Raw genomic sequence first — 18,726 nt, forward strand, 5'->3', positions numbered from 1 at the left:
AATTATGTGCATTCGGTCAATATGACTGATCTCATAACCACTATAAAAATGTGAAATAATCTAAGTTATCCTTTTTTCTTTCTGGAATAACTACAAATTTTAACACGACACTTGTTTATTCTAAATAGCTTGAAGCTGATAACAATATACACCAGTTTATACTTATGGTTATTGCTATAAAAATTGTCTGAATAATAATCCTGCAACACAAATTGTAAATCACTTGGTAGGTAACATTACCATTTAGAATTATGTAACACACAAGCTGCTCGCAAACATACTCTGTGAAGAAATTTATTTATTTTTCATTATTTTATCTAATGTAATCTAGTAAGATTCTCATTTTTTTCTTTTAGTTACTTTTATAATCATACATGAAAATACTCATGAAATACAAGAAATATATTACCTGAATTCTCATATTTTTCTGCTGTGAACTGTTGGTGAAACTTGTGCTTATTTTATATTGTAATGGAACAATTGTACTAAATAATTTTTAATTAATTATTTAAATAATGCACCTAAGAGCATAGAATAATATCATGCACAAAGTAAACAGTATCGTTATAACCATTATAATTTATTTGACTTTCTAACTGTATAATAAAGGCTATAAAAATTCAGCTGAGATTTTTGGTGTTAATACCACAAGAAAAAAAATTCAAAATTAATGTTAAATTGACAATCCTCTGTACAGAAAGCAATGTAATGTGCATTATTTTATAGATTAAAACGTTGGCTTTTTGATGGTAATAATTAATTTTGTGTAAAACATCTGAAAGAACTACTGGCAGTTTGTGGAAGAGAGGACTTGACAGGTGAGCATTGCAAAAGGGTCTGATTTTATATTTGATAGCTCTATAGTCAAATATGTTTGAAGGCAGCTGTAAGATTATGCTTTGCCTTATTAATATCTGTGCTGTGGTGATTATTTTGCATTAAAGTTTGTACTTGTTAGAGGGGTGGTAAATAAACTAGAGAAGAGGGAAACCTAGATAACAAATATCAGAACTCTAATACTAGGAGAGAATGGGGATTTTTTTAATACTTTAGAAAATTAAGAACTTAAAACAGGTATAATATTAAAATTTGATTTATTGATACTTTCAACATGGGCTCAGCTGATTTGACCAGCCATGACTTCTGTGTATTTATTTAAAGTATTTTGTAGTCTTGATACTACTAACCTTTAATATAATATATATATCATAACAAAATATAGAAGTTTTTTGCATACAAAGAATAATATTTTTCAGTGAAGTATTTTAAGTAAACTAAAAAAGCTATTTGTCTGTGAATATATCAAACATTTTTACTAGTATGTATGATAAGTGATTTTCATTTTAAGATTCCAAATAGTTTTCTTCCTCTCAGAAATTTTAAAATTTATTGTGTAATCCCTAAAACCTCCTAAATACATTTCAGATGTTTGTTTTCAGAAAAGATTTAATATTTTATTTGCTGTTTTATATATATCCTAACTCTATACAAGGTTTGTCAGTTTGATTGACCTACTCACAGCCACTATAAAAAGAAAATTGAAATAAATCAAATAACCCTTTTCTTTTCTTAGAAAAACTTCAAAGTGTAACATGAAACAACATTCACTTATCCAGAGTAGCTTTAAACTCTTAATAGTGTACATCTGTTTTATGTTTAAATTGTATTGATTTATAGCCTTTTTATTGCTCTGTGAACCATGTTTAACTACTACTGTTTTTGCCATTAGAAGTTGTAAATCATTTGGGAAATGTGGAGATTATATTACACTATCAAATCACATTGCCCATGAACTACTCTGAGCTGCTCATATGCATGTCTTAGAACTATTTTGATTTATTTATTTTACCTAATATTAACTAACATAAAGAGATCCCTATATTCCCATTTTAGTTATTTTATAATAAATAAATAAAAACAATATAAAATAAAGTAGTTTCCCAGGCCATCTTTTTTTCTCTTTAGCTATCAACTATCGATGTTACTTAACCCTACTTATTTTATGCTAATTGTTGTAATGCACTAAATAATTTTTATTTAATTAAATGATGCACCAAAGGATATAGAATAAGAATATGCAAAGATCAGACACTTTCCCATAACTATCACAATTTTTCTGGCTATCTAACTATTCAACAAGAGCTGTTACAAAGTCATCTAACTGGCCATTATATTTTTCATAGGAATGAAACTTGTAGTAAAAGAATAAATGACAATTTTCTGTCCAGAAAACAGTGCAAAATAATATGTTGTTTGATAGATGAAAACATTGGCTTTCTATTCATTATAAATAATATAATATTAAGAGTAAGAACTACTAATAAATCCTGAAAGAGAGGACATGCAAGGAGAGGGTCTGATTTTCTTTTTGACTGCTCTGTAACCAAATAAGTTTGAAGGATATAACAATTATGGTTTGTCTGAACAAAGGTGATTTCAGAGGAGGGAGTAATTTATAATAAATTTCTTAGTTATTTAAGGGGTGGTGAATAAAATTGAGAAGAGTGGATACCCAGAGAAAATTCAAATTCATGTTTCTCACATTAGGGTAAAATTCAGGATTTTGTAAAATGCGGATTAGCTAAGATTTTATGCAATACTAATTGATATAATATAAACAATTATATTATATTATAATTAAACTACTGTTTAATTAAATTTTGAATGTAAGTCATTAAAACCATGTGATGTGTAGTAAAGGATGCCTTTGGATATAGGGTTGACTATGTTTTAGCACCCAATTACTTTATTGTGATATATAAATAATTTTAATTAAAGTTTTAAAATAATATAAAGTTGTGATATATGTACTTTGATCTATCTGTTGTGATAGGGTTAAAGTATATGCAATTTTTTTATCCCTCCTACATTTGAATTGCATTGAATGTGAACACAGTATGTGTACTGGAAGTGGGGTCAAATTTTTGTTCACTGACAGATTTTTGTGTTTCATACATAGCATTGACTATTGTAATTTGTTGATACTGGATAGAATTCCTCTTTCAAACAGTAAAAGACCTTTTATATGCATTGATCTTTCAGAAACACCAAAAAAAGGACAAAGCATGCAACCTGAAGGAATGGAATGTGTGGCCAAACATTTGTAACACTGATAATAATTTTATGGCAAATATTCATTCACTAGTTAGCCAGTCTGTGTGTTTTTGTTCAACTTTAGGTACGAAGGTGAATAAAAAAGTATGTGGCTTAATTAAGTAATGAATATAATGTGTTGTAACATTCTTATCAATATTATAAGTGTACTTGTCTGGGTTCACTGCCAGTTTAGATTTTATTCCTTTAAGTCTTGTGCTCAATCCTTTTTTGGCCTCATCTATTTCACATCTAAGGTATTGTTGATTAGATACTATGAATGTTTGTGAATACAAACCAACAAACCACAGCAAGTAAGAAATTGACACTTTATGGTAACCAACATTAGCTTGGTTGTTTTGACTGTATGACACACTATCATGTATCTTGATTGTTGTTTTTTAGTCATAATTTTCTTTTTTTATTATAGGCCATCTTTCAAGTATTTTTCCTGGTATACTGCAGCCATTGGGTTGGTTGGATGTGGGGTAATGATGTTTATCATCAGTCCTCTCTATGCTGCTATTACTGTTATTATGTGCTTGGTACTTGTCATTGTCCTTCATCTCCGTTCGCCTCCAGTTCGCTGGGGATCCATCAGTCAGGCTTTAATTTTTCATCAGGTGAAGTGGCTTAACTTAATTGTGTTGAAGTCAAGTTATGGTTGAATACTATCTTTTCACTGTTAACTTAAAGCTAATTTAAAGTTGTGTACATCAGAGTGTATTGTTAGATTGTTGTTTTTCTATATTTATGTATCTAGAATTAAAGCTGAATATGTGTCAATGTTATAATGCTTGCTATTTTTATGTTTCTAATATTATTATAGTGATACTAAATTTTCATCTTGTGTTCTGTACTTGAACTGGTGGTGTTTTGTTTGTATGAAAAACAGAACACAGTATTCCTTCTGGTTATGTTATGTAGCTACTGTTTATCTTTGAATTGTGTTCTTGTGTTTTTATTTTGGTTATATTTTCTTGTCCATTTAAAAAGAAATGTTTTTATAGATTTATAAATCTATTAATATTTTTGTTTGAATTATGTGTTTCAATGTGTTTGTTTTTTTATGGTTGTTTCTGTGCATTCAAAGATATTTGTAGATAGCTACTAATATTTTTATTTGGTTTTGTGCTTCTTTTTTTTATATATTCTGACTGTTGTGTTTGTGTTCCAATACTGTGTCTGGTAATGTTGTTTTTAGAAGTTTTTAATACATAACTACTAATGTTTTATTCTTAATGCTGTGTCTTTGCATTTAGAGAGTAATGTTTGTTAATGTTAAATATTTTGTACATAGCTACTAATTTTTTTATTTAAATTATTTGGGTATAAGCCTTGCATAAAGAACTAGTGTTTGATTATTTTGCATATAGTTTTTATTTTTATTATTGAAAAGTGTTCTTTTTTTTTGGGTCAGTTCTTTTAAATAACTTTATGAAAATAATTCACAGTCCATGTGATGATAATGAATTAGTTTTCTTCCTTAATGCTAATATCACTTCTCCATAGTTGTAATGTGCAGTTCACAAATTATGTTTTCTCCTACAAAATAACTAATGGTACTATAGTTAATGTATGAATAAACTTGTAACTTATTCTTGTTTTTAGATATTTTGCAAAGTCTCTCAGTTAATGACATTCACACACATTTTCTGTATTTTCAGACTATTTTTATAAACTTTAAACCTAGGGTTATCGTAATATAAGCAGATTCCTATAGCAAGCAACCAAATCAAAACATTGAAAATATAGTTACAACTAATTTATATGAATATTTATTGCATTTCTTTGGTATGTAGTTTATTTGCAAAAGTTGTAATTTTTATGTATTCATATGTTTATGTATGCTTTTTCATTATTTCATGTGTATGATTATTTTTGTTAGTCTAACTTATGGAATGTTTTTATTGGAATCTTTATGCATGCTCTTTGTTAATGTTTTTATCTAATGGTTGTTTTATGGTGCAATGTGTTTTAATTTTTTGTCAAATAATGATGTTTATTATGCAGAAAAGTAAGATTTTAACTTCTGATGTTGTTATGGTTTTAGGTTAGAAAGTATCTGTTACTGCTGGACAGCCGGAAGGATCATATCAAGTTTTGGCGACCTCAGTTTTTGTTGATGGTGGCAAATCCTCGATCCTGTGTTCCTCTGATCAAGTTTGCTAATGATTTAAAGAAGAGTGGCCTTTATGTACTTGGTCATGTAAAAATTGGAGATGTGGCATCACTTGATACAGATCCTGTAACAGAAGAATATCCTCTATGGCTTTCTTTAATGGATAAGTTAAAAGTAAGCAAAAACTATTTATGCATGGTGTCATTAATTTGTATAGAGTAGGATGGAATTAAAGAAATGAAAAAAAAAGGTCTGGGATTCTTCTTGAGGTGAGGACCACTAGAACTATGTAGGGATTTCCCTACATAGGTGATCAATTGGGTAAAAGAGTAGCTTATCAGAGAGAAGGGTTTTACTTGTTTTTCTTCAGCATCATCACTAGTGTACTTTGAAGACATAACTTTTAGTCTTTTGTTTGGGTACAAAAACAAATTATTTTTCTCAGCAAATATTATCTATTAAACTTAACTAGAAAACAAATATAGTATTTTTGAAGTCAATATCACTTGCTAAGTATTACTAAAAAGAATAGAGTTAGATCTATTTTCATTAATAATCATATTTTCACTTCATCTTTGAATTTCATTTTTCCTGTTGTCAATTATATTGTATTACAAACTGTTAAATAAAAGTTATGTAGGCAGTAAAACCCTCCAATGGGAACCATGGAAGGTGATCTTTTCACAGTGTTGTTAACTCTCTCAGTTCAGGCTTCATTGATTTGACAAACTGTGTGATTTCTTTATATTTGTTTGAAGTATTTATAGTTTTAATACTGTTGACTTTTAAGTAGTATGTATATCTTTACAAACGTTTTCAGACTTTCTCTAAATATTTTGTTTTTACCTACAAAATTCAATTTTTTAGTGAAGTATTTCTAATAAACTAAAAAAGATTTGTCTGTGAATATACAAGTATTTTTTATTAGTCCATCTGTAAAGTGATTTTCATGTTAAGATTAAAAATAGTTTTCTACATCTCGGAATTCTCAAGTTTCATTTGCATAATAATCTCTAAAACCTTCTAAATATATGTTAAACTTCTTTTTCAGTAAAACTTCATATTTTATCTGTTATTTTCTTTTCCCCACCTCTTGCTGTGTGAGGTTGGATAATTTTATTAAGCATGTCACCACCAAAAGTAAAATTTGGAATAGATCTGAATTACTCTCTCTCTCTTTTTTTTTTTTTTTTCTAATATGAGTTTAGATTTTATCATGAAACTGCATTTGTTTATCCTAGGTATTGTTAAGCTGTAACAATATACATCTATTTATGCTTAAATTTTATTGCTTTATTGCCCTCTAATTGCTCTTTGAATCTTGTCTAACTACTACTGTTCCTGCCTGGGAAATGTGGAGATCACATTACACTATCATGTTAAATTACCCATTTATAATATATTATTTTACCTAATCTTAACTATATTCAGGTTTTAGGTATATCTATAGTTATAAATAAAGAATAAACATGAAATAAAGTAGCTACCCCTGGCATCTTTTTTTTATTGTTGTTGTGTTGACTGTCAGTGACACTTAAACCTACTTATTTTATGCTAATTGTAGTAATTCACTCAATAATTTTTATTTAATTAAATAATGCACTAGATACAGAATAATAACATGAAAAAAAAATTTCATTTAACTATCACAATTTTTGGCTTTTTAACTATGTGACAAGAACCATAAAAATTCATCCAAACTGATAGTTATCTTTCTTGTGGGAACAAAGCTTGTACTAACAGAGAAAATGACAATTTTCTATTCAGCAAACAAAGTAATATAATATATCATTTGATAGATGAAAACTTTTTTTTTTATTAATTATACATAATATTAAGAGTAAGAGGGAACTATTGACAAATCCTGAAAGAAAGTGAAAGGATATGACAGGTGTGTGTGGTAGGAGGGGGTCTGATTTTCTATTTGATTGTTCTGTTACCAAACAGGTTTGAAGGGCATAAAAAGTAATGATTTGTATGGGCAAAGATAATTTTTTTAGTGGATGTTTAGAAAAAATTTACATTTCTTACATAAGGGGAATTTCAAGATTTTTTGAAATACTGCCTTATAAAATTAAGAACTTAAATCTTATACACTATTAAAATATAGATTATTAGCTATTATTTTATGCTGCATTAACTGATATAAACAAAAGGTAGTTTAATTAAATTTTGAATGTAAGTCACTAAAACCATGTGCCATGTGCAGTGAAGGATGCCTTTGGTGATAGGGTTAACTATATTTTGATGGCCAATTTATTTATATACAGTGATGATACGGTATTTTAATTAAAGTTTTAAAGTAATATAAAGTTGTAATATGTGTACCTTGATCTACCTATTGTGAAACGGTTAAAATATGTGCAATATTTTATCACGTGACATTGTTTTGTTTTCTCTTACATTTGAATGATGTTAAGTGTGAACACAGTACATATAATGGGAGTTGGGCCAACATTTTGTTCACTAACAGATTTTTGTGTTTCATATAGTGTTGACTGTTGTTGATACTGGATGTAATGTCCACATAGACTATAATGATTTGATCTGGTAACTTACTACTTTATCTTCCATGAGAAGATAGGGTTTAGATATAATCATTTGCTCTATACAGTGTTACCTGTAATTAAATTTTTAGATGTGACTGCCTATTCCTTTACATATATGTGTGACAGATCGTGTTCATACTTGGTTCTGGGTCTGTGTCATTCGGATACGTTCCTAATCTTTAATGTTTTGTGTGTGCTGCATGTTCTTGTAGGCTGTTTTTTTTTTGTTCTACTTTGTCATTATTCCTCCTCCTTTTGCTGCCTTACCATACCCTTCTTTGCTAACTTCCTTAATTCTGGTCTTCTATGCCTCATTCCTCAAATCTGGCTATCTATACCTTTAGTTTATTATGCCTCTTTTTATTAGGTATGTCCTCTTCTCCATCTCTTTGTTCACTTCCTTGCTCTGCTTCAGAATGCATTAATGTATCCCTTTAGTATTCCAATCTTGTTTCCATTCATTCACCTCTTCAAGTCCCAGTCCTATCTTCTCATTCCCAATTTTCATCCCTTCTGATCTACCCTCACACATTTTCTGTCTTCAGGATATGATATCCCTTTGTCATTGCATGTGGGACAAGGAAGGTAGAGTTCTGTCTCAGGATGGATTTCCATCAGTTGGAGAAACATAAATTGGAAGAATAAAAAATTAACTTCTTAATACCAATACCCAAAACTGTTGGAAAAATGACTGCTTTTAGTGTGTGCTTACTTTGAAACATTCAGATAAACATTTACCAGTATGCAAATTCTTAAAACCTCTACAGTACTGTAAACCAGCAGGTTTATTTTAGTAATATGGTTGATTGATGCTTTTTCAAAGTGAAGACGTATTACATCATGTCAGACACGTGTTTATTGTTGAACATTTGAGATTTTTGTGTGTTGTGCACAACTTACATACCAATTTAACAATGATCCCTTCAAAGTAATTCCCACACACAGTCATAAAAGTAATCAAACTCGATTTAGATCCATATTTACTTTGTCTTTAATAGACCTAAACTTGTGAATGACTTAGTTGAACTCATAAAACTAAACAGTTTTAATTTGGCATTAACAATTAACAGTAAGCATGGTAAGGTTAGGTACTAAGGAGGCTTACTTGGCTCTGTGCTTAGTAAGCCTATATATAAGGTCTTAATACCAATAATATGGTCTAATCCAGAAATCCTAGACTAGATCTGATGTATATCTAATATATATATATACACCATAATTCCATTATTTCAGTAGTGCCTGATGGTATTGAATAGTGTTGTAGTTTCAGTAGTTTCCAGATAATGGTTCTGATTGAATTTCAGTGTAAAAGCTGTTCAGTTGTGCAGTGCTTACCTCCTGATATCTATTTCTGCTTTAAGTCAGCTCAACTTTCCTCTTCAGCCATCTGTGTGTGATATTTTCACATCTCTCTGATTATGTAGCTGTTATACTCCTAATACTCTTCTGCCTTTTCCATGTACTAACATATGGAATGTACTTAATCACCTTGGACTTGTTGTTGCAATTTCCTTTTGACTTCATAACGTTGTAACACATTCCTCTATTTTATGGAATGTTTCTCCCATGATCTGTAAGTTTCTTATCTTGGGTTTTAGAGTGTCATTTCTTCCACCTTCTGCTTCAACTGATGTCCTTTCTTCTCTGCACCTTTTTTACTTTAGTTGAATTTTTACTGGGTGTTGTTCCATAGTTAGAAAAACGAAAAGCTATGATAATTATAGGACATTGTCTGATTTTTCCCTGTGATTATTCTGTGTTCTTTGGTGCATTGTTTAATTGAATATAAAATTATTTGGTGCAATTGTACCATTAGCTTACAGAAATTATGGCTAAATGTTATCAACAAACAATGTCATAAAAAAACAACAACCTAGATAAGTGTTTTTTATAATTTTTTGTGTGTATTATTTATTATTATAAAAGTAACTAGAATGATAAAATTGGAAATTTTTAAATTTAACTAAGGTAACATAAAGAATAATGATGATAATATTTCATGATTATGCTTGTGAGTAGACGTTGCATTATGTGATTTTATATCATAATGTAAGCTGCATATTTGCTATGTGATTTACAAGTTGTATGGCACAAATATCATTTAAACATGATTCAGAGGGCAATAAAACAATAAAATTTATGTATAAGTAGATGAGTACTATTAAAAGTTTAAAGCTATTTAGAATAATCAAGTGTAGTTTGATGTTACAGTTTTAAGCCATTGTAGAAAGGAAAAAGGTAAGATTTATTTTGATTTTATTTGTGATGTTTATCAGATTAACCAACTGTGTAGAGTTAGGGTAGAGAAAATAACATAAAGTATACAAAGTTTTATTGAAAATAAATGTTTGAAATTTATTTAGAAGGATTTAGAGATTATCCAAATGAAATTTGAGATATTTAAGGCAAAGAAAAGTCTTTTTAATATTAACATGAAATTCATTTTGCATTTGGACTAGCTATAAAAAAAACTTGATAAAGTCACAGAGAAAGCTTTATTAAATATACTAAACATTTGATATTTTGTGTACAAAAAAGACAGACTTAGTTTGTGAAATAAATAATTGCCAGGAATATTAGGAAAAATTAAGATTTGAAATAAAAGCCTCAATAAATTAAAATTTTTGCAGTTACTACTGCACTTCAGTACACATTCAAGGGTACTGAACTCCCTCATTGATTTTAAATTCAACCTATTTTCAAAATATCTGGGTGATGTACTCTGCAGATTTCTCATCACTCAATTAGTTTTTTAGAGTGGTTTTCTTGAAACATTGGACTACTTTTCCTGCCAAAAAATTCACTGTGTCTCAGAAAGCTAGGTTGGGGCAACATTCTTTCAGTGACATGAAAGTCCTGTCAGTTAATGATCAAGAGATAGTTCTACAGCATACTACATAAACTGCACGTCAGTATCAATTGACAGCTTGTGAAGTTCAGTTCATGATTGTACAGATCTTAAGTATTCTGTTAGTAATCTTGTAAAATGCACAAAATTAATTCATACATTCTGGTGGAAGTTATTACTTGATAGCTCAGAAAGCTAGGAATGCTGTTACTTGTCAGTCATTAGTCTCTCAATATAATGATCATAGATGGCAATAATCAGGTGGAAGTCTCAAAATATAGTGCATACATTACAGAGTGCATCACTTGTTTGATGCTTTGCCTGCCTCTTAGACCTGGAGGTCACTTCATTTTCTAACAAAACTTCATTCAATTTACCAAATTGTGTACGTTAAGTACACAATTTGCCTCATCTGACTCATTGGTTTCCTCTCTAGACTCCTTAACAATCCGGTACACCAAGGACTTGTATGTGATGCATAGATGCAGTTATTGACATATTTCATGCTTTACTGCATCTTGCATATACTGTAGTTTGTGCAGTAGAGGACAAACTTATAAGACTATCAGGTATGGATCCATTCAGCAGGTTCAGATGGTTTTATGTAGCCATAAAGTACCACACCCAGTCATCACATTGAATATCCATTTGATTGCTGTCTGAACATAGCACTTTCTGTTTCAGTTGACTAACTACTGAAATTGTTATTGGGAAAAGTTGTGTGTTGGCAGTCTTTGATCGAAGCTATTCTTCATTCTCTTGGGGATACAGAGGGACTTCTCTTTGTGATGGACAACCATATCTGTGTAACAACCTGTTTTTTCTCTGGGTGGAACATATTGTATACAGTGTTTGCATTAGCATTTCCACTAATTTATGGCCAGAAGAATCATTGTTGATTAGCAGAATAGGTGCAGGCTACAATTTGGTGTGCTCCAGTCTTTGGTTTATGCAGTGTCTGGAGTATTTTGTTGCCACTGAACTTTGAAGACAACTACCTGCAACACTATCAGAGTAGCTCAACTTATGGGCTGAGCACAGTACTACAGCACAACCTGCACAGAGGTGCCACAAGCTAGTTGTATTCTTTTCAATACTCCTTTACTAGTCATAGTTTCAACCTTTATTCAGTTTTCAGGGTCAGGACATTCCACAAACAGACAGTTTTACTGTAGGGTGTTAATCCAACCATATTTCCTGTTTTGTTTTTATGTGATGAACTGTGGCAAAGTTATATTCTGGCAACATTGTTATTTCACATGCTATCATCCCTTCTGAATTTTTTAAGTTTACTAATGACTTCAGTGAAATGTGTTCAACTCTGTTGGTGAACTTTCTACCATACAAGTAGTGGTGATAGTGTTTTATGAAGATTATAGCAAGCAGTGCTTTCCTAATTGTACTCTATCTGCATTCAAGATTTGTAGGCATATGCAATTACATGTTCTGCTCTGTCCTGCAATTACTGTAACACCATTTGGACTCTCTTTTTTCTAATCTTAGTATCTTTGAGAATCTCAATCCTGATGGGGATAGGCCAGCACTGCATCCACTTAAACAATCTTTATGAATAAGAATGCCTGATCACATTATGCAGTTCATCGAAAGTTTTTTACCCACTTCATAAAAGCCAATCGTCATACTGTTATCTTTGAAAAGCTTGCCACAAATCATCAGTAGTATTATGCAAGACAAAGGAACTGTAGGTTTCTTACTTCATCACAGCTATCTTGGACAGGGCTGTTGATGCTCCATCTCTCCCTAAAGTGTGACTGAGAAATTACACTTCCATTTGCATGAATACATACTTTTCTGATTTTACTTTTAAGCCTGCATTTTGTATGCACTGGAATACTATTATCAAGTTTTCAGATACTGACTTGCAAGTTCAGCCAAATGTGAAAACTTCATCAACATAGACCTCTTCCATTGCAATCCCTTGAGTATAAGCCCCATCAACCACACAAAAATAGTAGGTTACATAGATTAAAACACATCACGTGAAATTCATACAGACCATTTCTTGTGTTGAAAGCAGTATTAGTCTTGCTCATTTCTTTTAGCTTGATTTGTCAGTAACTGGATGCCTGATACAAGGTATTAAACTGAGAGAACCCTCTCAAACACATTACAAACAGCATCTAAACAAAACTTTATAAACATTTTACACACGCTATTAAGTAGTAAACCAACCAACTGTAGAGTAACAAGCCACCAAAGCACTTGAAAATGTTGGTAGAGAAAAAAAAAACCACAAATCACAAATTTCTCAATCTGACTGTCTGGCTGGCTTACATTGTTAGAAAATCAAATCTTTGTCCCATCTTTACCTTATGCAAATCTAAATGTACATGATTAAATTGGACTTGACTAAAAGCATTTTTCTTAGTTTTACTTGTAACCTTGGTAATAAGTAATAACTATCTATTTTGCAGTACTACTAATCCACTAGCAATACACTACTAGCTATATTTATGCAATTATGAGCATGCCATATGAGTTTCTAAGTAACAAACCATCCTAGTATATTGTGTGGGTTTGCAGTGGCCTATACTCATGTACTACATAATCAGTCTGCAGATACATCATCTATATAAAACATTCATGCATATTGAGCATGCTAGGTCCTAACACTGTAAGGCAAATTGTTCAGTTCTGTACATCTGACTCAAGGGTATTTTGTTGTACAAAGTAATTCCATCATAGCAGTTGGTATCTATGATAAATCCTTTGTGAGGATGAATGCAACCACTACCAAAGACTGACATGGTTTTGCTTTAGTGGTCTAGACCAAAAATAAAAGTGATAAGTTGTATAGTTTACTTTTGCATTGTTTTCAAACTGTGTGACCTAAGGTTGTTGTTGAAACAGTACAATTTTTAAAACATGTCTTTAAAGGGAACAAAATTAGAGAAAATGAGAAATACCTTATATTGATAAACTTGAAAAGTTTTTAACCCAGTTAAGAAAGTGTTACTGAAAGAATAAGGTTAGAAACAATAATGCTAAATATGCAAAACAAACCTCGACTGTTAATCCAACCAAAGAAAAGGCTCTGGTTAGAGAAAAAAAATCTTGGCACTGAGAAATTCTGCAAGATTTTGTATACCAAAAAACTGAGACAAATGTAAACAAATGTGTGAATAAAAACATTAGAAAGTAGGAATGGGAGTATCAAAAATTATGGAAATAAGGTAGTAATGGGCAGGATAACATACAACACTTGATGGTTTTTGAGATGTATAACATCAAAGTGTGTTGTTCATTGTTATGTTTGTTCCTACTTTAACATATGGAGGTGTAGATATGTATATTTACCTGTAATTTCTATCTGATGATGACATCGTGTTTATTAAAATCAGGACTTGTCTGCTGTAAAAGTTACTGTTGTTATATTTTGGTATTAATTAAATCCTGAAATTGTATTTTATGAACACAACAGAATTTATCCATGTTCTTGAGAGTTAGCTTGTAACTAGGTTTAAATATTTGAGAATACAGTATTTCTGTTCCATTTATTAAATAAAGTTTTTAGTACTATTTTGTGTTTTCTTCTTGGTTTCAGGTTAAAGCCTTTGTGGAAGTTACCTTAGCTAGATCAGTCCAAGAAGGATTTCATCATTTGGTTCGAGTATCAGGACTTGGAGCCATGAAACCAAACACAATTTTATTTGGGTTTTTTGACAGAAGCACTCCAACTGATTTTTTTGAGAAGGATGAAGCATTTTTGTCTTTACAGAGAGTGACTATTCGAAATGAAGTTTTCTTAAAATTGAGAGAAGAAGAAAGAAACAGAATGATAACTGCCAGTGAATATGTGCAGATGATTCGGGACAGTATTTTCAGACTTCAAAAGAATATTTGTCTGGCTCGTCATTTTGAGAAGTTGGACAAGAATAAGGTAAAGAAAGCAAAATTTGTTAATTATATTGATGTATGGCCAATGAATTTCTTTCATCCTTGCTCCATTACTACCATTGATAACTCTTGGCTTTTTATTATGCAACTTGCTTGTATCTTGAACATGGTAAGTGACTGGAAGCGTTCTACTGTTTTAAGAGTTTTCATGTGCATGAATGCCCAAATGGAGAGTGCTCAGACCCGTCAACGACAATGGGAAAACATGTTGGAAATGTTGAGGATTAATGCTGCAATAAGCGTCATTTTGTGGGATCATGTAACTGCTTTGCTGGACTTCCAAAACGGACAAAATCCAGAGCTCCACACTGATTATCTCCGTAGTGTTAATGCAATGATAAAACAGCAAAGCAAAAATACTGCAGTAGTTTTTGTCCATCTCCCACCTCCTCCAGCTAAAGAAGAAGATAATAAGACTTACCTTGAGAGATTGGATATACTGACAGAAAATCTCCCACCAACACTCTTGGTTCATGGGATCAGCCCAGTTACTTCTACCACTCTCTAAGGACCAAGGTTTATTAGCATATATTAGCAAGATGGTTTAGTATAGGTGGAGTTCCATAGATGTAATTATTAGGATTTAGTTTGTTCTGAATACAATAATATAAAAAATATATAGAGAAGTGCTTATTTCTTGTGTATAAGGTAAGTGTTGTATCAAAGAGATTTAATTTTAAGATATTTAACCTTCTTTTGCTAAAACAGTTATAACCTTTTACTAAATTAATTGGATTGAAATGAAATATTGCTGTTATTTAAAGCAATATTTTCTTTGTGTGTGGTTATTTTTGTTTTCTACTTAAAATCTTTTTGTAACCTCTTTTCAAAACATTTTGTGAATTTAATAGATTTTTTATTGGAAGATCCTGCCTATGCTTATTATCTATTTCTTTGGATAATGCAGAAACAGCTTTTTATTCTTGTTTTATTACTATTGAACATAGTACACTTAGAGTAGAAATTAAATATTTGTAAAAATTAAGAACTTGTAGCTGAATTGTATAATGACAACTAAAAGTGCATTTACAAATACTGTAGGTAGATATATTTTACACCAGAAAGTACACTGAATGCAGTTTAGACTGCCATTTTCCAGCTCAGCTGATAAGTTCTGCTATTGAATGTAAGGCACCCTGAGCTTTCAGTGTCAAAGGAAAGATAGGTCTGAAATTCTACTTCTAGGTTCTGATTAAAAAAAAAAATCCCTGAAAGTGTAGTAAAGAGAAGTCTGATGTAAAAACCTCTACTATTAGTCATGATTTGTGATCTCTTATTAGGCTTAAAATATCTCATTGCTCCCCACTTTAGGGATTTTATACCATGCATTAGTTTTTGAAAACAAATAGAAAATGTTTGTTTACTTGAATTATGATGCATGCAATTAGAAGATGTACTTTGAATAAGTCCATTTAGTTATGTTTTGTATAATATTTTGAATTATTCTTTTGTTATGTAAAACAGTTAGTTGTCCCAAGGAAATCATTAATATCATGAATGGTAAGAGACTTAAGGTTTTGACATTGACTGCAGCTTATCAAATTATGACTGTTATACTGACTAAGAATGCATATAGCCTGTAATAAAAGAATAGGATTGTCCTTAAATACTCACCCATAAAAATGAAATAATTAGTGTTGCAGTAGTTGATTTGTCTGGTTTTTGTCAGTTTGTTTATGGAAGATATAATTTTCTGTTTAGTGATATGATATGAACACTAGTCACAGACTTTTCACTGTGTTAAATTAGTTGAGAAATTGTTTAGAAGAGTATTTTATGCTAATAATAATCTAAATAATGCTTCTTATAGAGTAGGACAAATTTGTGACCAGTTTTAATTTAAAACTAAACAAGTCCTTCATTAGAGGTCAAGCATTAGTAACAATATGCAAAAAGCATCCACTTTTTCTAATAAACTTTGTCTACTCACTCTTTCTACATAGATGGTTTTAGCTTTTTTTTTTTTTTATTAGTAAGAGTATTTTATCCTATTCCATTTCTTCCGAAAATACAATAAGTTCCTAACATTATAGTAACTTTTGTTCCTCTAATGCCTTTCAACTTGTGACATTAATAATTTGGAAGACTTTAGAGGAATGAAAGTGACTATAATGTAAGAAATCAGTTTCTTTCATTATAATATCATTCCTTCCTATAATGTCTTCCAACTTGTGACAGTAACAATTAGTAAAATTATTAACATATTTGCATATTTTGTAGGAACTTTATATAGTGTATATGATGTTATTTCCACTACTTTTTTTCATGCAGAAATATTAAGCAATATTTTATTTTGTAAGGAAAAATTATTGTTTCATTAGTGCTTGATAGTTAATTTCTGATATTTCTTTAAAATTATTGAAAGAATGTTGTTGTTATTAGAATTATGTATAGTACTGTAATGTGTTGTAAATTATACCTTTCACTTAGAAGTAAGTTTATGGTGGTTGGTATGTGGTGGCACTTGTTTGTTGTGTTTTGATTTGCTTTAAATATTTTTATATGTTAGTAATTTCAGTTAATTATGAAAAGAGTTCTGTACAACTTATTTTACATGTAAACCTGCCTTATGAAAGTATACAAATTGATACTTATTAACTTATTGTGATGTATTATACTGTTATATTTTTAGTAATCATATTAAAATATTGCTTGTTACACCCAACGTTGTTTCTCTGTTTTGTTGATCAACCTTGAATTTGAATGATTTGTATGGATTAATAGACATGATGTAGACAATACGTATGTAAATTTATTTTAAGTTGTATCTTAATTCAAACAAGGATGATCTGCTATTTCTATGCAATTTTTGAAGCAACACATTAAGTTTCAATTAATAGTTTTCTGTTTGTTTTTCCTACTACTGAAGTTGGATGAAATAAAAAATACAGTTAATATTTAACATACAATATACACTTCAAGTTTAAAATATTATAACTAACTTTTAATATGCATATTCTGATTCTTTTTGCTTGTTGATCTGGTTATGTTTCTTTAATTCCTGTTTTTAAATTTCGTTTGGTGTGTGGTTTTATTGATAAAAGATAAAATTTCAAAATACCAACACAAATGTTACCTCCACTGGCTTATTTTCATTTGTTCAGCAATCTCTTCAATTTGGAAAAACCAAAATGCATGCAAATGTCTTACTGGATCTGTTGTGCATAAATATTTAAGATTGTAAAATATTTCATAAGTTTAAGTAAGTTTTTACATTATTGTTGTATCATAATTTGTTTTTAATACACTTGTATTAGTTCTGAGGTAAAGGGACCTGAAAATGTTCAGTCAGTAGGCAGTTAAAACATGATGATCCTATATACTGACTTTCTGCTGTATTTCATATTCTGGAAATATGGAGAGGATATTATACTGTAAATAATTAATTATATTTAATGATTTATTCTTAATGTGTTAAGGAACTTGAATAAAAATTTCTTTTTTCTGCTGAGAATTTTAGTTGTGCTTAAATTATATTTTTTTGGGTCTTTGGCCAAACAGTAAATTAGTTTCTTGCAGATGTTTTGTAGTAGGCATATAATTATATTTAATAATGTATGAAGGTGTAATATCACAAAATGTATTTGAAGGTTTAAGATAATTGTTGACAGTCAAGGTTTATTTTCAAACTAATCTTTACTTCAGTGTAATAGAAAGAAATTTGAATAAAACATTCTTCAGTTGTTATTCAAGTTTTATAGTTTTCCTTATTTATTTTTCATAAACACACACGCATATATATTAATATTGTTTTGGGAAATGCTTTCACATATATTGCATTTTTTTGTGATCAGATTTTTACCTGTTATGATTGTTGTCAAATTTGGAATATACACTAAAAGTGTGTAAAGTATCCTTAAGTAATAACACAATGAATGTAAAAATATGTAATATATTTTTTAGTGACAAAAGAGCATTTTATTAGTTTCTAGCTCAAGTTTTCAAAAACATCCATTATTTATTATCTAACTTTTGAAGATAATTTTGCTATATTTATGAAATTCTCCTAATTAAAGAACATTTAGCATCACATGATATTGGCTTAAGCAGTTATTTTAAATAATGATACTTTGTACAGTTGTGCTGAATGCATGTGTTTGATGGCAAGAAATTTTTAATCTGTATTCTATGGTGTTACTATAAAGGAAGTTATTAACACTATTTCAGAGAGGGGAAAACTACCACCATCTATTTTG

General features: G+C 30.1%; 1 protein-coding gene across 8 annotated transcripts in view; it reads left to right on the top strand.

Annotated features, from left to right (window-relative positions):
- The window catches only part of LOC143247123 (solute carrier family 12 member 9), a 120,249-nt gene extending 102,027 nt beyond the window's left edge, over positions 1 to 18,222 (top strand). For all 8 annotated transcript variants that reach the window (XM_076494652.1, XM_076494649.1, XM_076494655.1 and 5 more), the window contains 3 exons: positions 3,524 to 3,716; positions 5,147 to 5,389; positions 14,178 to 18,222. In XM_076494652.1, coding sequence (XP_076350767.1) covers positions 3,524 to 3,716; positions 5,147 to 5,389; positions 14,178 to 15,038 — 1,297 coding nt within the window. In that variant the 3' untranslated portion in view covers positions 15,039 to 18,222. The remainder of the gene's footprint in view (positions 1 to 3,523; positions 3,717 to 5,146; positions 5,390 to 14,177) is intronic.
- The last annotated feature ends 504 nt before the right edge of the window (positions 18,223 to 18,726 follow it).

This window comes from Tachypleus tridentatus, chromosome 3, assembly GCF_004210375.1.
Source record: "Tachypleus tridentatus isolate NWPU-2018 chromosome 3, ASM421037v1, whole genome shotgun sequence".
Classification (NCBI taxonomy): Eukaryota; Metazoa; Arthropoda; class Merostomata; order Xiphosura; family Limulidae; genus Tachypleus; species Tachypleus tridentatus.